The sequence below is a fragment of the Anas platyrhynchos genome, chromosome 10 (genome assembly GCF_047663525.1).
Source record: "Anas platyrhynchos isolate ZD024472 breed Pekin duck chromosome 10, IASCAAS_PekinDuck_T2T, whole genome shotgun sequence".
NCBI classification, from domain to species: Eukaryota; Metazoa; Chordata; class Aves; order Anseriformes; family Anatidae; genus Anas; species Anas platyrhynchos.
In genome coordinates, this window is record NC_092596.1 from 9,001,325 (window position 1) to 9,028,415 (window position 27,091).

Sequence of the window (27,091 nt, forward strand, 5' to 3'; positions counted from 1 at the left end):
GACAACCCTCTCAGAACAGGGCAAAAGCATTTAAAGGCAGAGCTTCTGCCACCACCAAAGCCTGCTGACAGTCAGAGGAGAGAAAGAAGGCAAAGCACTTCAAGTTGTGAGCATCTTACGGGCACACAGTATCCTTGTTTCGAGCCTAAGGTGACTCGAAAACCATCTGCTGTTGTACAATAACACCACAAGGTTGTGGCATTTAAATATATAAATTTAAATATATAAAATAAATATAAGATCTTTCATCCATTGTTAACATCTTGGCTTGATCCAGCTTTAAGCCATACACGAATTCAAGTGGTAGATAACACCTCACCACCATGTTATGGTAGCTCCTACCCTGGGTCCCCTCCTGCACTGCTGGTGGTGAATCAGGAGTGAAAGGGAGCTGTTCCCATCGACAAGCCTCAGCCACAGACATCAAGTGAAGTCTGCTTTGGACAGCAGCCACAATGACGCTGATCCCCAAAAGGAATTTATATACGTTCAGAATTCCAGTTAACTGTCACAATTTTATTAACAGAAAATTAATCGGAACAGGGATTCAAGGAGCACAGACTTGGACCGGAGCAACTCTCAGGAACAAGGTATGTTGCTGACAGTTGTCAGGCAGGGTTCTTATTGCATAGTTAGTGAAACAAGAGACATTGAGTGGCAAACATACATAAAGTGGCAGTGTTCTCAATCCCAGAGCCAGGATCCGAGCCTGAGTTTGGTGCAGGGCTGGAGAGAATAGCAGGGAACAACAAAAAAAAAATGCATCCATGTAAACATTCTGGGCCCAGGAGTCTCCATTAAGACATCCTCAGCAACATAAGACACTGCTGATTAAGGAAGAGGTCAGTTGCACAATAACTAATATGATCAGACTTTACTTGGAAGTGCAGTAAAGCCAGGGCTGTAGGATTCAGTCCTTGCAATTTTATTACATGCTCAAAAGAAATCAAGAAGAAATCCTTGTGCATATATCTAAAATAAGAGAGCACGACAAGAATACAACTGTTAACTCTTCCTTTCTCCTACTCGGGATTCTCCTAGCAAGCTAGCATCAGAGAGTAATTAAATACATTCACAGCAGATTAATCAAAATAAACTTTTTCCCAATCAAAAAGTGAACCCAGTCTTAAGACTGGTCTTCTGCGGGATTTTTTTTTTTCATTCTCTCAGCAAAACATTCTTCGCTAACCAATATCGGTAATTGAGGAGTTGAGCTCTTATATGGAATTAGTTACAGAACCACCTGACAATTTTTTATTTTTTTTTTTTTTTGACTGTACAAGGTTCTTATTTTCACTAATTGGCTCACTGGAAATACACTGCCCCTGAGTTACAACTGCATCCTTCCGCCACCACCTTAATACTGTGTGCAAAAATCATCCGCCTTCAAAATTTCTGAAGGTATACACCTCGTCTTTCCTCCCCACATTAGTAACAAGAATTCAGATAAAGTAAAAAGGAGAGAGATAATTCTGTAGCATTTTGCTTTTACTTCTTCATGGAATCTTTCCAACGCAACTTCACAAAAGCAATGTAGTCTTTTTCTTCTAAAAAGAAGATTAATTTTCCACAGACTATGTAGTGCAATTGGTTATCTTGTAGAAAAAAAAAATATCTTCTTCAGCTCCATGAAAGGAAATGCTGAAATTAGTTCCAAGGTCTCAATAAAAATAGGAAAGAATATCCAGGTTCTTCTATAAAGTTTCTTTTGTGTTTAACACACAACACCTACAAGTCTGCCATTAATTGAAGAGTATAGAATCTGGGTCCTGGTTAGCCAGCTGTGCAATGTGCTTTAGTACATCCTTTTTGGTAATGATTCCAAGTAGCTTCCTGAAAAATTAAAACACATTTTCAGTGTATCAACATCCAAGGAACATATCCGTGCTCTTGCATAGCTTCTCATATGAGAGTTTTAACTCCTTGCAGTAGCTGCAGTACTTGTTTGGATCACAAGGCTGACACTCCATGCAAAGTACAGTGCTTATAAGCCCAGACAGATACTCTATCAGGATTTTATACTGAAAAAGGTTAAGACTGATAACCAAGACACAATTTTTATTAGCACCCACCTGCCGTCTCCAAAAAGATCGATCTAAATGTTTAGGACTGCATTTTAAGTGCTGGTGGTCTCAATAGCTACGCTTTCATAAGTATAACTGATCAGTCGTGATAGGTGGTAAGGAGTTAAACCCAACTTCCATTAGGAAGCACTGTATGGCAAAGCTATTCTACATCTGAAATTGAAATGATCAGCTGGTCCAATGGCATCACAGTGAAGAACAGGGAGAGAATCCCTTTTTGGTCTGGTCCTTCAAGGAAGGGACCACTTGTTTTAATTCCTTACCCTTGTTTCTTCCCACCTCACCAAGCTCACTGCTTCCGAATTGACACCCCAATGAATTCAAACGGGGGCATGATACACATGACCAGATTTGCAGTGGAAAGGGCTCAGCCTCTTCCATCAATTTTAGGGGTATCACACCCATCACCACATGAAGCTGTCTCTGACCATTTCATTACCCTTACAGGATTTATGTTACTCCTCCAACTGAAAGAGGTTTTTTTTTTTTCCCCTCCAGATTACTTTTGCCTTAACTGATATTCAGTTCTACCTGTCAGAGGCCTTCTCTCACTTGAAATTCTGACTGAGATGCAGATGTTTAATCATCAAATGGTTTGAGTTGGAAGGGACCTTTAAAGTTCCAAACCCACTGCCATCTTGCTCTCCTGCAGGGAGTTTTCCTACTATAAACAGCTCAAAGACACCAACTAATCCAGCACTATCCATTGGGACTCAGGCCCAAGATTGCATCTACAGGTAGTTGTTTTTTGTTTTGTTTACCCATTATGAGTGACCAGGCACTGGCGCAATCCAAGCTTGCGAAATATATCCACGACAATTTCCATGGGTGTTTGGTCTGTCACTGTAAAAGGACTGAGGTCCAGGATGCTCCTGAGTTTCAGCATGGAGGGGAAGCTTGGAGGCAGTGGAGGAGAGTGGTCAGTGAAATAAATAATTGAAGTGCTCACAATTCCATCCTGCTTCTTCCGGGCATTTTCTAGAAGAATAAATATTCGGTTAAATAACCTTTCCTTTTCTCAGTTGAAGAACATATCCTTTTCTCTCTGCCACATCGGAATGGCTTTAGAGGTCCATTCCTTCACTTCACTTGCACTGTTTCTCAAAACACGTAACGAATGACCTAAGCAGGCAGTGAAATGATTTGTACTTTTACCAGTCACTGATTTGGAACCTGTGCAGGGTAGCTGACTAATAAAATAAGTCTTTTTTTTTTTTTTTTTTCTTTAAATGCTTAACCTACTGGCTCAAGCTCTATGTCCCCTGACCAGGGTAAAGAATAGAAAAAAAATCAACACGGTGTTAAGTACTTGACACTATTCAGGTATTTGCAATAGTGCCTACTCCTGCTCCATGGGCAATTTTGATGTCTGCTGTATCGCAGCTTCAATTTGATATTTACATTCCAGGACTCATTGGGTAGGGAATGACTTGGCATCCGAACACCAGATTGATATTCAGAACATGCTGTCAAAAGCTAAATCCCATTTTCCATGCATCCTGGATAAAAAAAAAATTACTTTCAAAGAGTTCCAAGAGATTCAGAACAAGGCAAACCCAAGAATTCAGTCACACCATGAAGTAGCCTGACAGAATGAAGGAAATAAATAATATGATAGTGCACTTTTTCTATGTTTCATCACATTTTGTCGTAAGCATTTGACCAGCTACTTATCAGAAAAGCAATACTTACATACTCCAGAAGAATGTTGTGTATGCAAAACTGACACTGACAATTTACCTTAAAAGAGGGAATACAGGGGGTTGTTTCATAGCTGCAAGCAACTTATAGAAACTAATTGTGCCATGGTACAACCTCAGCTCAGGACCAACAATTTAACCTTCCATACAGAGAAGTATCAAGCTGGAGCTAAGACAGCACATTAAACCACACCACAGAGCTCAGATGTGTTCAGCCTTTAATAATCATGCCGTTTCCGTGATCACTTTCTGCTTCTGTCCAAGGGAACTGCAAGCAACTTCCAGCACTTCCAGAACTTCCAGCAAGCGTGTTCTCACCTGCTCTCTTTCACCAGCATTTGTGTCCCCACAGAGAGCCAAAACAGGGGACTGATCTGCAGGAAGCTAACTGAGCAACGACTGAGATATGTATGCAGCTGGATCAGGTCTTCCATCCAGCTCACCACTCTGCCTGGTGACGGTGTAGGGAAATGTGAGCAGGCACGGGAGCAACTCCAGCTCACTCAAGCTTAGCATAGATGCTTGGAGCCTCGGGTCCAGCTGAATACAATCTATACAGACTAAACAGGACCGGAGCATGGACCTTGACTCCCTTATACCCAAATCTTCATTATAGAGCAAGTGCATTTTTTTTTTTTTTTAAAGACCTACACGCCAATGTAGTCCTCAACCCTAACACACAGATTTCTCCTGCTTCATCAACAGAAGAAACACTGCCTCACACAACCAGCAAGAGACAACATGATCACAACTTGTACTCAAACCTCACGTTTACAAACATTACTTGCAGGCTTCTAAGCAATATGTGAGCAAGAGGAACCTAACTGTGCTCTAATAATTGTAAAATACAATGCTGTTTCATACAATGCTGTTTCCAAAGGAACTCAACTCTCACGTCACAGATGAAAATCGCACGTGGGAGATGCCAGGACAGTGTCTACCAGGTTCTGCCAGCACCACACATCAACTGCCTCAGAACAATGCTGGAGCACATGTGAAATGAGCAAAGATTGGGATGGCTTTCCGTGGTGCAGAGAAAAGAAAGACTCTCCTCAAAAACATCAGTATCAATATTTACAGGTTTGATAGCACCACCTCAGAAGTGACCCAACATTCAGTACACGAACCAGACTTTTTCCTCTAATTAAATAAAATAAGGTTTGAGACATTAGCAGTTAAGACAGCCTTCTGCAGAGTCATCCAAAAGAAAAGGTGGCTTAGATCTTGCTGACAAGAAGTCTCATACTTCACAAGATTCACAAGATTTTTGCAGGTAGCACAGCCATTATAATTGCAATAGACAAGTCGTGCTGTCCCTTCACACTCAAGACATGCAGGGGGATGGAGATGCAGGCTTCCATAAGTATATCCACCATCACCACTGAGTGTTTAAATTTGTTAAGTCAATTACAGTTGGTGCCATTTAGGGCCTCTAACTGCACTGTTTATCTGCATAGCATCTTGCCTTCCTGCACTTACCGATTGAAATGATGAGGTCTCTCCTGAGAACAAATCCAACCAGTCTTTGGGACTCCCGTGACACCACCACTGGGTAGCCACTGTACGTAGTTTCATTGATGATGGTCTCAACATCTTCTACTGTCATGCTGTCCTGAGTAATGACAGTCAGAGGAGGATCATTCCTCCGTGGTCTCATGACGTCCATTGCAAGTGTCTTGTGCGAGAACTCCTCCTTGGCTTCCAAGAAAGGGTAGCCATTGAGACGAATGTGGGCATCGTAAATGCCTTCCCGCCCGATAGCATCAGCCATCCACTTGCTGGTCATGGCTGCTGCCATCAGAGGAACTATGTATTCCAGTCCGCCCGTGAGCTCAAACATAATGACCACTAGTGACACAGTCATTCGGGTCACCCCTCCTACGAACAGAACACAGGAAGACAGAAGACATTAACACGTTTTCGGGGATTTCCAAGCAGTAGAGCTGTTCTGACAGTTGCTACAGCTGTCCTCCACCAATGCATCTAGATAACGTGTTAGATCAGTAAAAGGTTGTACTGTTGGACTCCTAGCTAGAAAATAAGCATCACATTCAGCATCGTAGTGGAAGCCAAACATGAACAGAACATACTGTTAAAACCATCTGTCTGTTCCAAAATATCATGATTATGGGGCCTTCTGTTCCTTTTTTTTGTGTCCTTTTGAGAAGCAACCTTAAAAGGTCATAGTCATTTCAAATCAGGTCATAAGAAATACCCTGGAGGCATGTGCCCTCGTATAGCACATCTTCTGAACTGCAGAGATCCATGAATGATGTGGTATATCTGTCCAAAACTTACTTCTTAAGACTACATATCAATGAAATATTTCACAACAACAATTTGCTGGGAAGGTCATCCCGCTACTTAAACACAAAAGAAAGTGAACTACCTGCAAAATAGTCTGTCATGCTGTGAAAGGGCCTTACACATTTACACTGATAGAATAGATTTATGGAGCGATCCCTGTGATAGGCCATGCAAAAAGACAAGTGGCATCTTGACATCCTCTGGCTACTACCATTAATTTTCTTAACAACATAGCTTCCCTACGTGGGAATCTAAAGTCCCTGCACAGTCTCATTTGTTCTAGCTGCATGTTCAGGAGATTCCCCATGGAAACCTATCATGTCCAGTGATAGGTTGGTGCTGGCAAAAGAATGCAGATAGAATAGGAAACACATTATATGTTCTACTACAAAGTAGACCAAACACCCAAACATGCAGCGTGGACTTAAAAAGAAATCTGTTGCTTACCTAGACATGCTGCAGCCCCAACCATTGCATATAGGCCTGGAGTGATACAGTCAGCTCCTTGGCTGCACCAGCCACTGAAGATGACCCAGTCGTGGTGGTAAAAGGCCAGCTGCTCCATTGCTACTCCTAGCAATCTTCCTGCTATAGCACCTACTGCCATGCTTGGGATGAAGAGCCCCGAGGGGACCTACAAAAAAGCACATCAGTGAATAAGGCATTTCTCAGGGAGGCAGTATTCAAAGACTAGTGACAGAAGTTCAAACAAGACTGATTTAGAGGTTATCCTAAAGTTAAAAATGGCACAGATGCCATGCTCCATCATCTTTGCCCTTCCTGCACCAAAAAAGGTGGTGGGAGAACACCTCCTTGGAGGGAACAAGGGGCAGCACTGGGTATGCCGAATGCTGTCCTCACTGAAACAAACCACACTCTAAAACCTCTGTAACAGAGTTTGAATTGTTTGCAGTTACTTCTTTCTGAGCAGGAGAACACAAGAGTTTAGTGTGAAATAGAATAAGCTTTCTTTTTTTCAAAAAGAAAAAGAATAAGCTTTCTTTTTTTTCCAAAATTTTCCTAAAAATCAAAGTTTATATCCCAGAATAATAAAACAAAGTTTCATTTGCACACCACTAACACTCCCCCGTGCCTTTCCAACTAACCAAGCACTTGTACTTATTTATGAAATACACACGATCCTTCAAAGTGAGAGTGCCTGTAATTAGCACATTAGTGATACCCAGTAGGGCCACCACCAGCAAGTTTCACCTCTGCACTTCAACTGTTCCTGGATTTCAAAAGCTCCTGTTCTTTGAAGTCAGAGAATCTCCCCCTTGTGCCTTTTACATATTTTTCATATAGCTTTCTCACACAGTGTATTTTTCCTCACAGTTTTGATGATTGCCCTTGAATGTCAGCGACAACCTCAGTGCAACGAGGTGCAAACCTCTGAGGCAGGGTCACCTCTTTTGGACAATCCCTTCACGGGACTGTGGGACAGGGTAGGATCCATCTGATAAAGCCCACTGAGGGAAAGCTCAGACCTAGGCAGTATATCCACCACTCAGGAGACTGCCACTGAACAAGAGCAAAACAGTCTGACTGATGAAATCTTAAGCATTTACAAATGAATATCTCAATTGCTTTGCAATTAGGAAAGGGGAGATATAATGGAAGTATCAAAAAGGCTTAAGTAAAGACAACTTAGAAGCATTCAATGTCTGGAAAATGGGCCATGAATCCCTAACCTAGCAGCTTCAGTGACTGCACGTGGTGGCCACACACAGGATAAAAGATTTCTATTGTGCTCACAATGGAACAAATAATTGCCATCTATCACCGCCCTACAAAGCACAATTTCTTCTCCTTAACAGGGCTTGGGGAGAAAAACATGTCTGTTTATTAAACAGATAAAATTCTAGGGTTTCTGCATCAGATGAAAAGAACATGAGCTGCTTTACAGGTAACTCTCACCTTCATGCCAAAGGTGAAGATTGTGATGAAGACTTTCATTACAAGGGCCAAAGCCAGCTGCCACATGGCTGTGTAAACTCCTGGGCCAGCAGCTCGGTCTGGCAGGTCATCCCCTTTGGTGCTGTTGAAGTCATTCACATACTCACAGAGCTTGGAAGAGTCCAAAATCCCACAGTCATTGAAGAGTTCAGAGATCAGCTCACTGGTGCTCATTCTGGTATACTCATTAGGGAAGGCCAGGATGGCTGTGATGGCAGTCACTACAAACACCTCCAGCACAGGGTATTTACCAAGCTTGGTTGTCTTACGTCGCCTGCACCAGGCAATGTTGCTGCGAATGAAGAAAGCTCCCCAAAGCCCACCAAATATTCCCAAGAGGACGAATGGCACAAGCTCCAGAAGATGCCAGGGCATGTGAAACTCCACGTAGAAGAGAACCAGGCGGCTGTTCCCAAAAGGATTGATGGAGCGCAAAGTAAACGCAGCCACCAGAGCAGCAAAGAAGGACCGCCATAGTGTCTTGAGAGGAAAATAGTAACTGACCTAAAAAAGGAAAAACAAAGCAGACTCAATCACTTGTCGCTACCCTGACTGGTGCCCAGTAACATCACTACTGCATGAAGTACAAGAAAGGACCGAGACTGGTGTGAAATGAGGACTGAAAGGACTGCGACTGATGTACCTTCCCCTTCAGCCAAGACTTGATTATGAGGTCCCCTCTATACAGACTACAATGACCAGGATGGATCCTGGTGTGCATACTTGCTGCAAATGCCCTCTATGATTCCTGAAGCGTAGATGATTTACTCAGATAAAAGTTGCTACAAATCACCTATGAGCTGAAACCAGAGGAGTATTTGCCTTTCATGCTCTGCAAGGTCCAGAAGTGCCAAACAATGGTGTTTGCCATAGTAGCTGAGCACAACTATTGCTCAGCTGAGCAAAACCATCCCACTCTTTCTCTGAGATAGGCCCTGAAGCCAGAAATGGTGATCCATTTCATGTCTGGATCAAAAGAACATGAATTAGAAATTACTTGGTAAGAAAAAGAGTTTGATAAGCAAGGTAAGGTTGTTTTGAGGTACTCTGAGACAGAGCTGTCTGGAGAGAGTGGACATATGGAATGACAGAGGCTGTGGTTGTGAGCAGTCAGTGTTGCTGAGCATGGACAGACCAGGGAAAAACAGCAGGTTTACTTTAAAGCCAGAGATATACATCATTCAAAATAAATTCTACAGTATTCATAAGAATTACCTGAAACCCCAGTAAAGTTTAGGTTGCCTGGCAGACCTTGTAAATACACCACCAATCAGTATTCAACAGAGTCTCCTTTCCACACCCAAGCAGTTATGAGTGGACTGTATTTTAAAACCAGCGGGGTCAGTTCTTGCAATAAAACAGCTCACCAGAGCTAATAGAAAATGCTGGTGTTACCTCTTCCAGACTAAAGAGCACTCCTCCAATCGGTGCACCAAAAGCTACAGACACACCAGCAGCTGCAGCTGCTGATAAAACCTATGAAAGAAACAGAAGTCAGTCACACATTTTTAGCTCTCCCCTTAAAACCTTTCCCCTCTTTTTGTCGGATGTCTACTTAAATGTGTGCGCATTTTATATCCAATGATCACCGAATCAGCTAATGTCTGACTTGTTTTAAAGACAACAGGGAAAAGATGAACTGAGCTAATTCCCTAAGAAATATTCTAGGTGACCTTGGAGGTCTTTTCCAACCTTAAAGATTCTATTGCAATCCACAAATAGCTTTAAAAAAAAGCATTGCCATTTAAACAGTTCCAATTCTAAATCAGTAGAGCTGACATCGACTGCAATTACCTTGTTCTTTTTCACCTGATTTCACGCTATGCTTACACCCTAGATAAAGCTTTAGTAAAACAGAACAGCAGCACTTCCATTTCCCAGAACATGCCTTTTGCTACATTTGCCTGCCTCGTATCTGTACCCTTTCTCAGAAGAGAACAAAGTAGAACTAGAGATGTTGTGAAGGCATCCAACACCTCACCTGCTCCCTGTGTGGACTCTGCCATTGCTGTGTTTAACAGAAGGTAAGTTGGCCAGTACTTGTAGGCATTTCACACTACTCATTCTCCAGTGACTTGTCCAGAAAAAAACCTTACATTAGGAGGAAACATTTATGAGCTTCACATAAGATGTTAAATTGGTCCTTATACCATGTCCTTCACAAACGTTGCAAAACTGGGTGTGCAAAAGTGGGCTAGCACCAGTGAATGCTCCTATCACAAACGAGATGACAACCTGTGCTGGGGCAAAGCTGCAGTGTCACTGACATTGCTTTTGCTCCAAAGAAGCATTGCACTGAGATGCTCCTAGAACGTGCCAAAACAAGAACTTATATTCATCACAAAGCACCAAACCCACCAGCTTTCCCATGCTATCTCAACAGTTTAACAACAGCACAGTATCGTTTTACCTCTCTGCGCTTGGCTTCATTCTTCCTGTACTTGGTGAAGAGATGACACAAGATATTTCCACAGCAGCAGGCAACGTGCACCAGGGGGCCCTCTTTTCCCAAGCTCAGGCCAGAGGACACCGCCAGCACTAAGGTAATGGTTTTGATGATCAGCGTCCACTTGCCCAAGTAGCCTCTAATGATGAAACCACTTAAGATAGTTTTGATCTGGAAGTCAAGCACACAGAGCTCTACAGGCTTTCATTCAAGTCCTGGTCAGAGCTCCCGTTTTACTAGGCTCTCCCAGACCTGCCTTCAGCTTTCACAGTCCCTTCCCACGCTATCAAAAGTAAAACACAGTCAGTAAAAATACCTTCACATGCAAAGACAGAAGGTGCTCTTTGAGTCCTTCCTTCAGGACTGTTTTTCCCACTGAAAAATAATCTGATGCTGCTTTTGCAGTCACAAAAAGTGCACAAATGATGCACTTTTGTTTTTATCTATTGTAGATTACATTTACTTTTAGTAAATTTATTTTAGTTTTTAAAGGGATTCTATGGAGACTTAAGTACTAGACATGTTTCAGGAATACAGTTTGGAGAAAAAAGCATATATTAAGCCACCATACATTTCTAGAATATAAGGAAGTATTAGTCCATAGCAGGCAAGCATTATCTTTGTATGGTGGATCCCTACCCCACCTTAACACAAACTAACATCACCACCACCCCCAAAAACAAAACAAAACAAAAAAACACTTTCATTCTTGCTCACCTCTGGAATTCCTGAGCCGCAGGCATAAGGAGCAAAGCCCTTCACAAGTAACACAGCAAGAAGGGAGAATAACAAAGCCCAGATAACATACATCAAGTAGTTGAGAATGTATGCAAAAGCCCCCTGTAATGCAGAGAAAGTTAACCAATTTGTATCACTTCAACTGAGATTACATCAAACCAGTACACTGAAGCAAGCTCACAGAAATAGCAGGTAATCAAAAAATACAGTTATCAGCCAAAAATAACAGGAATCGTAATAAGTCTGCAGTTCCAAGGGCAAGTTACATTTGCTGGGTTACAGGAACGTGAGCCAACCACACTTCCGAAGACCACTTTATAAAATGGCAAACAAGTTATACAAATACTGTCCCAGTCAAGCTGGCTGCTCCACTGCATAGAACTGCCAGAACTTGGCTCTAACCAGAACACAGGACCTGAGCTTGTCTGGCATCCCTTTAAAGTGTTCATGAGCAAAAACATTCTCCAAGCAGTAAGTCTCAAACACAACTAAAGCAGTACACTTGTAAGTGTGCCGATGCTTTGCTTCCCCACTGAGGAAAATATGTAAGTAACTTCTTTATTGACACCCTTCGAAGACCCCAACATTCAAATTTAAGTCACTGAAATATCTTCAGTTAGCACTTCTGGCATACACATACAGATCATACCAAGAGACAATACAGGCTGGGGAAATGGGACATTCAGTGGCAAAAGTAGTTCTAGGCACACGTTACCTCTCCATGGCCAATAATAAGCTGTGACCAGCTCTTCCATTCGGGACACTTGTCTCTGTCTGTAAAGGTTGTGTTGGATTTCCAGCAGCAGTGCTCATGGTTAAACCAGAAGCCTGCTAAACACACTCCTTCTTTCAAATCCGTCATCCAGTGGGCAGATATGTCTATCAGACCTGCTAAGGAACCTGGTTAAAAAAAAAAAAACAAAGGTGAAAACTTAATAACCATCTTATGCAGACTCACATATCTGAAGGTTACACAGTCTGCCCCTATTTTGACTCACCCACCAGCAAACAGAGCGGCACTGATATTTTTGCCTACGATTAACTTTTATTCTTAAGGGGGCTAAAGGGAAGATCTGCTTAAGCATACACTGAAAAGAATAGGTCACAAAACAAAGTGTGGCTAACAACAGTTCCATGGCTGACCCCAGGAAACTGCATTAAAACCTACCCTAAGTCACTAGAAAATTAATTCTTCTCAAATAGACTGAACAACCACATTCTAAATATATCATGGAAAGTAGACAGAGCCAAGGAGGGTTTTATGTTTCCGAAAAATATAAAACATGTCCCTGGTCTCCAGCACAAGAGCTGAAATCCACAAGTTACGCTAACAACACTAAGACTGTGCAAGGAATAACTTTGAATTTGGAGGAAACATTTCCAATCCCAATTAAAAACAAAAACCAAACAACTAACAAAGAAGCAGAGGGGAAAGTTACAACTACATCAAATAATACAATCCAAAAGTCAGTACGGAAGTAATTTACATTTTAAAAAAAGAAAGCTTCAAGCAATCTTATATTTTTCTGATAAGGAAAACTCCTATACCTCCCCCCCATAAATTCTGTAATTGGCTCCATTCTCAGGTAAAATGCCACGTTAACGCAGAAGCCAGGAATACAGACCTCTGGTCTGCATGATCAGAGGCCCCAGAGGCAACGCTAAACACTTAGCAAATCTTGCAGTTAATGAAAAACTTGCTAGCAGCTTTCCTATGTAAATATTTAACAGAAGACTTAATTTCATCCCTCATGATGAATGTTTAGCTGCCTTCTATCAAGATTTGCATCCAACTGATTTACTACTTTTGCACTTGGGTCCAAAGTTTGCTTCTGAAATAATATAAAAGGTGTCAGCCAGTCAACCTCTGAAAGAAGCCCGACTTCCCAAGAAATACTGCTCACCTTTTATTCTTAAGTATAGTGGGGGGGAATAAAATCTAATGCTCCTTGACATCAGCCTCTCCAGCGTCAAAGAGCATTCAGCAAAAATGATTCACGGTATGATACTTCCCTCTGAACCACCATTTTGCTACCTATTATTATTCCAGAGCTTTGTACCAGCATCAGATCAAGAACAGTCCCCAGGACAGCCTTCAGTCTGAGTTTTGTATCTTGGTATTTATATGAATAGGGTCTCAGGGCATTTAAAAATAACTCTCCTTAAATTGCAAAACAGTGGCAGAGCCATAAGTATCAGTGTAACTCCTCAGCCCTTGTTTCTGGGACAAAATCTCCTGCTTTAATGATATAACAGGGTTCATGCTAGGAATCAGTAGCGATGGTACAGAACCAGGTTTTATATTAAGGTTTGCTCTTACCTGCTAACAACCCAATGAACAGCATCAACAGCCAGCCAGAAAAAGCATCGCTCACGCTGTGTATCAGGGCCCATGTTGACTCTTTGCTTCTGCTGGTAATCTAGAAGAATTAAAAAAAAAAAAAAAATCCATTAGGACACTAATCTAATTCCCTGTAAATAGAGTTAATAGAGTTACTTGGTAGCATTGTGTGTTGGAGGTACACCCCTAATGTTCACTACAATCATCACAGTACATTCCGTTTTGAGGGACAAGAGGGAAAACATCAGACAGGAGCTGGGTTTACAGCTGGTATAGTCCAATGCAGCTCCAACTCAGACGTGAACAAGAATTAATCAAGGATACTTCCACTCTTCCCAGCATTCATGTAACATATTCCTCTTAACTGTCTTTTGAATAAGAAGAAAAGAAATCCTACCCTTTAGTCGTTTTAAAACGTTTCTTGTTAGCAGTAAGAAGTTACTGGTAGCCTGATGCCACAAGCAAATGTGGATGCTCGAGGGACCCTCATAGCACTTTGCCCCCAGCAACTTACCCGTGCTGCCTCACAGGTACTGACACCACACCAACTGGGAAGCAAACAGAAATTGTCACCAACTTCTTGTATTCTTCAGCTACTCAATATTTGTAACACAAACTAGCTGTTACTTTGAGCACAGCAGACTGCCAAGCGCTGCTTGCCATAAATCAGCCTCAGCCGGCCACAAGAAGGTTAGCAGGTTTCAAACCGACAGAGTGTGGATGAGTTACGAGTCCTGGAGCCTACACGTGCTGATTGCATTTGAAAGAGGGACTCAGAGCCACACAAAGAGGTCTCAGGCCAGCGAGCTCCTCTGGCCAGGCCCTGCCAGGCTGGCAATGGCACGAAGGGGCACGAGCAGCCTGCCCGCTGCCCTGGCGCCAGCACACCACCATCATTCCCTGGTGACAAGGCACACTGAGGAAAACAACTAATTCCCACTAAATGAGAAAGAATCCTTTCTTCCTCAAATGATTTTCATTTTTTTTCCCGCTAGATTTTGTCTTTCAAATGCTGCACGCTTCATCAGCATCACTGCTACTGAGTGAAGGCGGGAGTTCAGGTGGTGGCCAAAACCATTGCCTTGGTATTTGTTTTAATTTGACCAAACATACATCTCTTTGACCAGCAGTAATTTGTCTTCACCTGATTTCAACTTCTTCTGATAAAAAAAAAAAAAAAAGGTTTTCTGTAGATAGGGAATAGATTGTCCTTTTCCAAACTCACAGACATCATGTTTGACACGTCTGTGTGTGTGTATGCATCTGAGAAGATTTGGAGTCTGTACTCATAATGCACAAATAGAAAGTTTGCTTTTTTGGGGGAACAGTAGGTATTGGGCTTGGGGCCTCTTAGTTGGGTCTGTACTTGCTCGGATTTGGGCATTGTACTGTAATTCCCACACACTGACCAGCAAGGATGGAGCTCAGCTTGTGCACTACGATTGTTTAAGACGAGTTGTTTTGTAAGGCTCAAAAATAAAGTATCAAAGAACAGTTTGGCGAGTAAGCAGCAAAGTTTAGTTCAGTCCAAAAACTCACCCTCCAAAAGTTCTACCAACAAGGGTTTCTCATGAATCAAGAGCATGCTGGGGACATCAGTACTTTATTTAAAACAACCCTTGTGTTCGAAGCAGATTCCTTTAATTCCAGAAGCAGCATTTATTCCAGTTTTCTCAACCATGCAGCACAAAGTTCAGTAGGAAGACTATCCCATTTCTTTATCAATAAGCAATGTGTATAATGGGTGCTTATATTCTTACATATAATCCATGGAATGGTAATATAATTCTTCCAAACAATGCGTGCATCTTCCATGGCTGGGATTGTAAGCTTTGATTTGCTTCAGAATTGAGCGAGTTTAACATTGCATAAGGCAATGAGTGATCAAAGCATCTAAACCATATATCAGAAAAACGTATCATTAAAGCTTTTAAAATAAAGATTTGGACAGAAAAGTAGCAATGGGTAAACTGCAACACATTCAATTTAGTGTTCCTTTTCCTCAAAAGGTAGAGGCTTTCAGTTTCCCCCTTACAGCAATCCCTTGATATGTATCATGTAACTGGCTCCCTAGTAAGGTAATTAGAACTCAGATTAGCTCTAAGCAAGTTAATAGTTCCGCCTTCAGTGCTAGCAAGGAGTAGTAAGAAATGTTACCTCTCTGTGCCTGTCCCGGTCCCTGGACTTCTCTCGCACCCAATCTATAGTGTTAAAATCTTCATAGGTCCCCACACCAGGAAGAGGTTCCTCCAGGAAATCCATCATTTTGCTTGTGCCGTTCATCTCTCCTCCATTATATGAGGAAAATCCTGATGGGGGAGTGAGGGGGGAAAATTGAGAATTTCTTAGTTTTCCCCCTTTTTTTAGAAAAAAAATTCAAAAACATCACTAAAGTGCTGACTTCAGTGGAACAATACAGATTTCAGGGTAAGTAAACAGCTTACAAGCTATTCCTTCAGCTACATGCACCAGGCAAGCGTCCCAGGGATTAACTGCTCAGCACCCATATGCACGTCCCCAGCTTCTACAGTCCATAAGGAGATGGGCTCTTTTCTGGAAACACTTGTTCAGGAACCACCAAAGTAAACTAGTACCTAGATTGAACCGTTCCCTAAATCCAGGTGTCCAGGGCATATTGTGGCTGTACTCTGACCCTTGATGGAAACAGTGGGGAAACGAAGAAGGGAAATTGAATAAATATTTAAGACATCCACCAGAGCTGAAGGGAGTTCAGTGAGATCCACTGGAAGAATAAAGCAGGAACCAAACTAAGACTGTGAATGGCAGCAGGGAGAAGCAAATTGCCCAAAAGCACAGGGTTCAGTGAGTAAGGGGAGAGAAAATCCTGCCCAGCACCCTGCCCTCCTCACTGCTCACCTGAAGGAAAAGGCTGCCAGGCAGAGAAGCAGCGGAACAGAGCTGTCCCTATGGCTTCTAAGGCAGAAACCTTGGACCTTAGTGTTTTTTAACTCCCCTGGAAAATGTATTTAAATCTTTTCCACCTGGAAAACATTCTCAACACTATTCCTGCTTTTCTTTGCTCCTAAAATAAAATATTGGCACCTTTGATCTGAAAAGAAACTTTGGAAATCCCACTAACGTAACGCTTAGTCCTTGCTCCTTTAAAAACCTGTTTCTTAAAGCCCCATTCAAGCAGTTTGACGGTGTTGAAACACAGAGGGGTAGGTGGGGAAACAAAAACAAAAGTCTTTTAAACTTTAGCCAGGGAAATCAAGGAGTTCTCTTGACAGAGTGACATGGAACAAGTTCTTCCGTGCAATTCAGCCCAAGCTTCATTCTTTTGCTTGTGCAAGCGCTGAGGCCTCTGCTCCAAGTCAATAACAACAGAATTCTTCATTAATTTTACTCCACGTATTTTTCTTGCTAAGCCACCAAATGCTGAAAGGGCAAAAATTCACTGGGTTACTGCAAGAAACTGTGTTAAATTTCAGTGGAGATGAAAGGTGCCCTACAGTATTTTCCAGTATACAAAAGTGCCCTCTTAAGATAAAAATGATGCTACTTTACATACTGAATACTAATTTTGAAACTCCCTCAAGAAGCTTTTTTCATGCTACCTTCATTCCCAAAGGCTCTCTCCATGGCCCTAACAGCCAAAGAGCTCCTAAGCTTTACCTTAGTCTGCTACGGTGCTATTTGCTTCTTCATTAAAAAAAAAAAAAAAAAAAAAAAATCACACTAAAGAAAAATGACTATTTCAAAAGTACAAACCAGGAAGGGCTTCTTCAAACTGATAGCTGACAACATTGTTCTTTGCAGAGCTTTTGCTCTTCTGAACTGCAGCCTTCACTCACTGACATTTACGATCCAAACCAAGCTCAAGTGAAAAAACCCCTTTCCTAAAACAAAGGGTGTACAGATGAAGACACTCTTGGTAGAAAGGTTGATTTATTAGACTTGGGCAGGAGAATAAATCTAGATGCAGTTCTGTAAGACATGAAGTGTTTACAGTTATTCAGAGGGAAAAAAAAAGATAAAAACTGGGTCAAAATTGAAAGGCAGTAAATGGAAAAGTATTAAAACTCCCACATAAAAAAGAAAAGATAATGTTTAGTATTTCATTTATAGAATCATAGAATCACTGAGGTTGGAAAAAACCTCCAAGATCATCCAGTCCAACCTCTAACCTAGTACTGAGAGGTCCACCACTAACCCTTGCTACTAAGCTCTACAGCCACACGTTTCTTGAAGACCTCCAGGGATGGTGACTCAAGTACTTCCCTGGGCAGCCTGTTCCAATGCCTTAGTGAAGTCTAGGTAGACAGCATCCACAGCTTTTGCCTGATCCACTGAGCACGGTACCTTCATCAGGGTCATCAAGCAGGACCTGCCTTTCATAAACCCATGCTGACTGGGCCTGATTGCCTGGTTGTCCTGCAAGCGCTGCATGACAGCACTCAGGATGACCTGCTCCACAACCTTCGCTGGCACTGAGGTCAGACTGACAGGCCTGTAGCTCCCCGGGTCCTCCTTCAGGCCTTTCTTGTAGATGGGTGTCACATTTGCTAGCCACCAGTTGACAAGGACATCCCCAGATAGCCAGGACTGCTGATAAGTGATGGAAAGTGGCTTGGTGAGCGCTTCTGCCAGCTCCCCCAATACCCATCACACGGATCCCATCTGGCCCCATAGCCTTGTGCATGTCTAAGTGGTGTAGTAGTTCACTAACCATTTCCTTGTGGATTACAAGGGCTTTATTCTGCTCCCCATCCCTATCTACCAGCTCAGGGGGCTGAGTACCCAAAGAACAACTGGTCTTGCTGCTAATGACTGAGGCAAAGAAGGCATTAAGAAAAAAAATAATAACAAAGAAAACAAGATCAGTCTCATAGTGCACTTGAAAAGTACCACAAAATAACCTGCTTTGGGAAGAAAAATAAAAAATCCTTTCTTCATTTAGGATAAAAAACAAAAAGGTTAAGTGAGTTGCTTCAGAGACCTCCCCAACTAGTGGAGTTCACAGACCATGAATCCAACCCACCCAACCTGCACTGTAAAGAAAACAGTATGCATTTGTTGAGAGCCTGGAAGTACTCTGCTTTCAACAACATTTTTGCACTCAACAGAAAATACACAAACTGGTATCAATGCTTTCAAAGACCTCCCCATTCAAGTATGCCCAGTGGAAATCCCAAGTACTATTCTACAGACCTGACAGACCAAAAACTCCTCAACCACCCATACCAGTGGCACGGAAAAACAATCTTGTGACTAACAGTAGAGGCAACAGATTCAGTAAGTCCAGCAAAGGTTACTGTCTGCTTTTAACAGCATTAAGGAAAGTCAGCATCCATACGGACATTATTTAGGGGACAGAGATGAAACAAAAGGAACCACCGTTGCAACATCACTTTTAGAGCAGCTTCAGACAGAAACAACAAGAAGACACTATTGGGAGGTCTTTGAGGCTTTGCTAAGTGTGGGTGATGAGTTTTTTTTGTCTTTTTTTTTTTTAATACCACGCCCAGTTATCCTAAGACTACGTTAATTCCGCCTTGAGAAATGTAAAATGATATGAACTACCAGCTCCTGGACACACCTCTCAAAACCAAGCAGATCAGTCTGTTATCTTTTCTAAAGGAATGACCCAAACTTCTGGAAGTACAACAGCGTTTCAGACATCCATACTGGGGACAGTACATTTTCCACTGTGTGCTCAGTTTATTTGGGGACACTTACCACAGTCTTTCTTCAAGCTAAAAATTAAGGCCAAAGGAAACGTATCAGAAGTGGTGTCAAACCAAGCTGACACAACACTGAGAAGCATTTTCTGCTGAAAGATGAGATTGGTGTCATTCCTTGCTCGATCTTCTGAAATAACTGCCCAGGCCCATGACTTTTAGCTGCCGTGGGAACCTCCTCCCAACTCAGAGCTACCACGGAGCAACATGGACCAGACCTAAAGGGCACAGAGTCAGTACAAAGCACTGCTCAGCAAGCAAAAGGGGCTGCTGTAACCGAATCCTCAGGTCTGCCCTGTTAAACAGGGCCAAAAGTCACGCAGGTATCAGCCTGCACATTCCATCAATGCGGCAGCCAGCAACCGCACCGTGAGTCTCTGCAAGGAGGTCGAGCACAGAAAGGACAGTTCACCTTGACTTGCGTGCTCAGGAACAGCCAGGTGCATTTTGGAGACCGAACCTGCTCTCCAGACACTGCTCCCATTCAGTCCATGCCTAAAGTGACCGGATTTCACATTACCGAATCAGTCCCCAAGCAATACACGACTACTTTGTGGCTGTGCAAGTGGAGAAGCAATCTATTTCACAAAGGAGAATGAGAAAACGTCCTTATATTTTTTTTTTCCCTGATTAATACTAAACTATAAAATGGCTGACAGCCATAAATATTTATCGAGATCGTATTTCCTGCCTCAGCTTGTTGCAAATAAGGAATGCTAGGAAATTCATGTAGGAATAAATCAGGAAAATCTGCTCAGTAATGCCTTGTCAAAACACAATCAAGATGATCCTGTAGGTCTCTCCAATTCCTAACATATGTACCTCCAAATCAGTATTTAAAACAAGAGACAGCAAGTTCAATACAGTCCTGTCAGAGAAACACAGCTCATATTTAAACAGATTTTATTTTTATTTCTGGATCACCTCTTCTTCCCTAAATGGGTTAATGCTCCATTTTAGAGATTGCCTTTTTTTTTTTAAGCCAGGAACAGTGCTCTTTAAAGTTACAGGCATCTGTCATTTGCAACACAGGAAACCTGCAGCACTTAATTAATTGGCCTGCCAGCACAGCACCTGCAAGAGAGGTGTCCCTATGCTTTTTTCCCCATAACAAATACGGAAAAAGGATTATATTTTTTTTTCAGACAAAAAGGAAGAACTGCCGTACACAGTCATCACACAGCAGAAATCCGACAGACCACCCTGGCTGCTCACCCTTTGCAATCAAACCTTTCATCTGAGGAGAAACCAGAGCAGCTTGAGAGCGGCGAGCAGCAGTTTGCTGCCTCACAGCCTCTGCAGTGTGCGTCTCCAGGCAGATGTGCTCCCCTTCCTCCCTGGAAACAGCCCCCTTACCCTCACGGAGACGCTCCTTTTCCTGCAGAAGGACCTTCACCAGCCCATCGCACGGCGAGGCGAGTCAAGGGAAAAGGGGTGTCGTTTCCTCTACGGCAGCTCTCGCTTCATCCTTTTCCCTCGGACTCAGGTGAAGAGGAACGCGGGCAGCGCTAGGCTCTCCCTGCTCCCCGAGCATGTCGTCAGCAGCCACCGTCACATGAGCCAGCCCTTCCACCGCCTGCAAGGGGCAGGATCAGCACAAGGGAGAGGCTCCCACTTGCAAGGCAAGGAAGAAAGGGCAAAGAGCAGACTTACATCCACGGATCGCGGCTCCTGATTTACGGAAAGAGGTCTCATCCTGAAGCTGCTCCTCTGAGGGCATTTGGGACACGCTGACTGGCAGCACACGTTCCCCAGCACGAACACCCACCTGCTTGCTGTGCTGCACAGGCTCAGTGTGCAGATGGCTGAAGCTGGCTGCGCAGGGGTTTTGAGATGCAGAATAACTTGTTGCTAACGCTCTTTGCTCTCTGAAGTCGGCTGGGTTAGAGCTGCACGCTGAGAATTTCCAGATACCCTTCACCCCAATGATCCAGTCCCAAAGACTGACAAAAAACGCCAACTAACAACCTCATCCACAGTCTGTCTGTGCAGGGATGACCTCTACCACAAGCACTGACACTTAAACGTGTCAGAGGAGACAGCAAGGGCTATGATGCTCCTGGCACACGTGCCTGGGACCAAGCCAAACTACATCGCAGGAAAACAGATCTAGTAGTGGAGTTTCCTGAGTGGGGGGATCAGTCACGGATGCACTGCAAAGTCTTTCTTCTCCCACTTTGTCAACATTTTGCTCATTAAAAGGCTAGTGGCAATGCTCTTTGCTTACTGCCTTCTAGCAGGCAGACAATTCATTTATTTTTTACCTTCAAGCATTATGTCATTGTGCTGTCTGCAGCCCCTCCAGGGCCTCATCAGCACTATTTATCTTGCCATTCAATATACATAAGAACTCAAAGGGGCTCGTGATTAAGTTTTCCTGGCTTCAATTACTAGTGATAACTTGTCATTTAAACCTTGTCTCACAAGTCTGACACACTACACATTAACAAATGTTAACTTTGGTCTTATCGTTGTGCCGGGTGGAGGCTCAGCAGGGCCTCCTACTGCTCTGGCAATATGGAATTCAAGGACAAATGCAGCTGAAGAATATGCCAAAAGCACTGCCAGATGAAGCAACAGCAGTAACATGTGGACTTGCGGGTCTGAATTCAGCAAATGCAGCTGCAGAGAGCTGACAATACCACTTCCACCAGATGTATTCAATGTTATGGTTCCAATAGCAGATCTGGCAGCCAGGACTGAATGCCTGTCTTCAGCTGGTCCTCTTCTCACAGCCCCGTGTATTAACTTATTATCCTGCTTATTAGCTTATCCTGCAACACTTTTGAGAATTAGAGTAGTGTTAGGAGTATGCTCTATTCTTCCCTTAGAGCTCAAAAGAAAAAACTTCTTAAATCGTACAACAAAAGAGACCTTTCCAGCCTTTAAATGTTTTAAGTCTTTCTTCTAAAGAAATGGGGAAGACAGTCCTGCTTTTGTCCCCTACAATTTAAAGTACATCCAGAGGCTACTGTGATACCCAAGCACTGTACCTTGTTCCTCCCATGCCCAGTACCTGCCTCACCACTGTGATGAGTTGAGGAAGAGCCACGAAAGAAAAGTGCAAAATAAGTCGGCATCACTGACTAACTTACACACCCAACCAGAACTATTGTTCAAAGAAAACTATCTGTAGATACAAATTTAATAGTTTGGAAAAGGAATATCAAGTACAACTTACCTTCATAACAACAGAAGCAAGAGCTAAACTAGGAGACTCGGTATTTGCTAAGGCATCTGTTCCAACAGAGCTTTTGTTACAGGAATCAGACCGTGTAAATCTTGCATTTCTTCCAAGAAACAGACATAACTGACAATGTATTTGGGTATCCCTGAAGCTTTTTACAGAATCTTCTTTAGAGGGTCTTACACAAATAAAGCTTTCTGGGAATCACTGGGTAAGTTCTCTCACAGAAGACCAACTGGATGAAGATACAGCCTGCTAATGGCTAAATGTGCTGGTTTTCCAAACAGGAGAAAGGAAATGGTGGAATCGTCAAAGCTTGATTCTCAAGCACATTGTGTAAAAGCAAGGAGACTTATCTGTTATTATTTATTGACAAAATGCTGAAGTTCAAACAAAAAAAAAGATAAGAGTAATATATTGTGCTACTCATGGTGACTTTTCATTAAGGCAGACAGCACAGTACAAGGCATTAAAAGTACCTGCAGTCTTGCAAATCATTTCAACTGAACCAAGCCTGAAGAACTCAATATCTACAACTACATCAAGCTCTCATAGAACTCAAGACTTTAGAAAGTAGGTGCATACATGCAAATTCCAGTTCATAAAAGTCTCACACTCTGTATAGATCCTGTGAAAAAGATATTTTTCCAATACAAGCATCACATGTTACAGGCCACGTGCAAGGCTGCCCATTTCCATCTGAGACCTAACACAGCGAGAAAACCCTGCCTCTCATTAGTCAGGGCTCTTGAGGAAAGCATGAAAGAGCACTGGCTGTGAAATGCAATCCAGATATACAAATTTATCAAAGAGCATGTGATTCTTCTTCAAGTCATTTCACAGGATCTAAAAGCTCCAGCTGCAATCATTTTCATACTTAAGATGCCACAGCTAATTCGCAGGAGAGTTTGAGACACTGCTGGTCTTGGAGAAGAAGGTGAAAGAGGGCTGGATTCTGGTTTCAAATGGCATCACTAAAAAACCTCCGTTCTTCAATGTCTCACAGCACATCAGAAATACAGGTCCCAACCACAAGTTTGCAGAAGACCACCACAAGAGAACTTCAATTATCACGTCTCCAGCTCAGATAAAGCACGTGTCACTGCTACACCTTTGAAGGACAGGCTGGGCACTTGACACCCAAGTATCTGTCAGCAAACATTTTCTGAATTCAGTAGGGAAAATCCATAGAGAACTGAAACCAGCATTCAGGGAGGCAACTACTTCCCATTTTAAATTTCCTCTTTTCCTTCAATGTCAAAACCAGCAAAGATTTATACTTCCTGTTAACAGAAAGAGCCCCTTTTTGCTGAAACTGTTTCTCTCCGTGATTAAATTTGCTAAAATCGTACGAAACAGACAAACAGTTGTTACACTGCAGAGTAGCCGTCTGTGGCCTCCTCAAGTGCTGTCCCCACCACCTTTATTCCAATTTACATCTTAGTGGGGCATGCTTAACCACTCCAAGGACAGTTGTGCTGAACTGACGTCCACTTCCCTGGAAGTGATTCCTGCCACCAAGTTTTTTTCACAGTAGGTGTCACAAACTTTCAAATGCACTGAGCAGAGATGGAAAAATCCTGCTTAAACAAGGAGGGAAACAACAGTACTGTTTCAGGCAAGTGGCAAAACATTTTGAGGGGATAAAGAAGGGATGAAGTTTCAGAGCAGAGGAGTTTCAGGCAAACAGCAAAACAAACAAGTTATCTACCACTGAAAGCTACGTTATCTACCACTGCTTTGAAACTCCATAGAGTAATTAATTTCCTTACAAGAAGTCAGGGAAATAATTTAGCGCATTCTCTCTAAATATTAAACACAAACATTTAACTTCAGATAGCTCATATCCAAACAGCTACGGAAAAAGCATCTTGACAGAGGAGATGCATTAACAACGTGCATAAAGCAATTATTTTTATGTATCTAATTCTGCACATAGGCGTAATTAATGTATGTTCACAAGAACTTCAGTCACAAGTTATTATTTCATGTTAACTGTGAGGAATTTTGAAGTGAACTCCCAGACACACAGGTTGCCAAGAGATGTTGTGGAGTCCCCTTCTCCTGAGATATTCAAAACCTGCCTGGATGCCATCCTGTACAATGTGCTCTAGGTGATCCTGCTTGGCATAGGGGCTGGGCTAGATGATCTTCAGAGGTCCCTTCCAACCTCGGCCATTCAGTGATACGTTCATTTCTAAAAGTCCTGGACATCACGAGGTCAGGTTGGAGGAGTATAGTGCCTGCTATCTGTGACAGAGCAAACCCGTCAGTAGTCTTTCATTCATCAGTTCTAGCCGTTGTCTTTCACATTAAATGGAGTCAGCATAACCCACAAAATAACATGTTCAAGATGCACATCTTTCACATATTCCCTTTGTAGACTTACAGAACTTCATAACCACAAAGTTTCACTTATCACTCAGAGCTGATGCAATTGATACAGAAACAATAATTCTTCTCATGCTTGAGCCTGGGAGGCTTGAGCCTGGAAGGCGATGAAAGGGGCCCAGACAAGAAGAAAACCACACAGTACTCACAGCATCCCCAGCAGCTACTGGCAGGTGACAAGCATTTGAGGAAGTCTCTTCTTTTGTACTACCTCGAGATCACACAGTCAAGAATCAAAATAGAAAGATTTATTTTTAGTTTTTGCCCTAAGGCAAACAAGGATGGGAGAAGGAGATTACAAAAGGCTTATGGGAAGTCACAGAGACTGGCAGTTGGCTGTCTAAAATAAAATATTTTCACTTTTAGACTAATTTATGATAATTCATGGAAGACAAAAATCAGATATACCTTGCTTATTTAGTGCCAAATGTCAGCAAAAAAATGTACATTCACCTCTCCCCCATTAATTTCACTAATTCAGGCTCAGATAGAAGTAGTAACAGATCCTTTCTTGACAGACAGGAGGTGTCAGGGGAAGCCAAGTGTTTCACGCTGCTCAACATCAAATCTTTTTACTCCCTTAAACTTTTGAGATTCTCTCCACTGCAGCAAGGCCAAGGACAACCTTTAAAATTGTCAGTAAGGAAGACAGGAAGGGGAGGGGGCAGTCTCTGTTCATGTCACAGCCCCCAGGAATCACTCAGCACTGTCATCTGCACCTTTCACACTGACGACAAAGATACTCCCCTCATAGCATGGTCAGCTCCTCCCTACAGCAGCTATTTTTGGAAGTTAGAAACTTTTCTATTTAGGAACCTTAAAAGCAAAGTGATGAGACAGGATGTGCTACATTTTATAGTAAGATGACCACACAGATGGCTAAAGAGAACAATTTTCCTCCTTGCCACTGGCAGCACACAGCCAGTAGTAGGCAGCTCAGACACTAGAGCTAAAGAAGCAGCGCATCCCCACCACCACGCTGAAGTCAATCCCTTGCTTCTTGCAATTGCCATTTATTTTACGGATATTTTCTACTTGTACTGGACGCACACCTCCCATCAACCACCTTTAAAAAAGCAGTATCAGATACTGAGCATGACACACGAGCATTCTGCAGAAATCTATTCATGGATATAATGAAGTGCAGAATACTGCAAAATACCTGTATTGGTGCCACAATGCTAGTCTTTCACACTAGGAAAGTGAGATCCACAGAGCAAATATTTACATTAAATCCTACCAGAAGACATTATGAAAAAAGAAGAAGCAGAGAGATGCACGAATATTACCTCCCATCTCTCTGTCGAGTGGTGGGTCATCATCTGCCATGGGGAAGTCCAGAGATGCTCCTGCTATTTCTAGCATATCTTCATCACTAGTGCTGCTCTGGAAACTTCCTCGTCGATAACCTTTTTGATCCATGGCCAGAACTTCCAAACCTGAAAAAAAGGGACAGCTTTTAGAGCACAAACGTGAAGACTCATTTTCTAAACCAACTGGATGGATGTCTAGTTGGCATTCTGTCCCCAAGGACAGGAGGCACTAATGCACAGTACCAAAACACGCTGCAGGAGTCCCTGTCCTGGGACCATAAGTGCATCCCAGACAGCTCGTGCAGGTGGGCTAACTCTCCAGGAAAAGGCCAACAGCAGCCTCTCCTCCTGCTGCTGAGCTCTGTGCCCTGCAAAGCCAGGACAGCAAATAGCTCCTAAACACTGCAGCCCAGGAGCACAGTATTAGGTTTTTGCAGGATGTGAGCTCCTGACCTTACAGACAGCAGGACTGTAAACCCCTTCCTGTGATGCTCAGTTAAACTGAAAATGGCAGTGTATGAAATGTGCTTAAAATTGATTTTGAATCACAGCGAGCCAGCTGCCAGACACGGGACAGGTTTAATCAAGGCAATGAGACTGACAAACTATAAGCAAAGAGCAATCCCCCTGAAAAACTAGGAACAGACAATATTTCAGCTGACCGTAGCCCGTACGTGTTGTCACATGCCACTCACCACCAGTTTTCATTCCTGTAAATCAGATGTCAGTGTGATCATTTGGAAAATTAAACGCTATACATGCGAAGTCCAACATCCAGTAACAATGCATGAGTTATCACAAGCTTCTGCAACTAGGAACTCAAACACAAGAGCAGCCTGAATGCCTCAGATGTTTTTCTCTAGAAATATTTGTTTCTCTGTACAGATATTGGTCTAAAAAGATGCTGAAAGTACTTCCTTTTTCTC

The 27,091-nt window shown here is 42.7% G+C and overlaps 1 protein-coding gene across 10 annotated transcripts in view; it reads right to left on the reverse strand.

Annotated features, from left to right (window-relative positions):
- Positions 1 to 495: 495 nt before the first annotated feature.
- Positions 496 to 27,091, reverse strand: part of LOC101800121 (H(+)/Cl(-) exchange transporter 5) — a 44,380-nt gene continuing 17,784 nt past the window's right edge. For 6 of the 10 annotated variants that reach the window (XM_027465279.3, XM_027465280.3, XM_013100630.5 and 3 more), the window contains 12 exons: positions 26,142 to 26,291; positions 15,730 to 15,881; positions 13,552 to 13,651; positions 11,947 to 12,131; positions 11,211 to 11,333; positions 10,458 to 10,664; positions 9,443 to 9,523; positions 8,009 to 8,551; positions 6,539 to 6,725; positions 5,264 to 5,662; positions 2,846 to 3,062; positions 496 to 1,833 (listed from right to left, as the gene is read on the reverse strand). In XM_027465279.3, the coding sequence (XP_027321080.1) occupies positions 1,743 to 1,833; positions 2,846 to 3,062; positions 5,264 to 5,662; positions 6,539 to 6,725; positions 8,009 to 8,551; positions 9,443 to 9,523; positions 10,458 to 10,664; positions 11,211 to 11,333; positions 11,947 to 12,131; positions 13,552 to 13,651; positions 15,730 to 15,881; positions 26,142 to 26,291 (2,435 nt within the window). In that variant the 3' untranslated portion in view covers positions 496 to 1,742. Of the gene's footprint in view, positions 1,834 to 2,845; positions 3,063 to 5,263; positions 5,663 to 6,538; positions 6,726 to 8,008; positions 8,552 to 9,442; positions 9,524 to 10,457; positions 10,665 to 11,210; positions 11,334 to 11,946; positions 12,132 to 13,551; positions 13,652 to 15,729; positions 15,882 to 20,630; positions 20,850 to 26,141; positions 26,292 to 27,091 lie in introns of those variants that run through there. The other 4 variants (XM_027465283.3, XM_072043089.1, XM_021273168.4 and 1 more) reach the window with 2 other exon arrangements.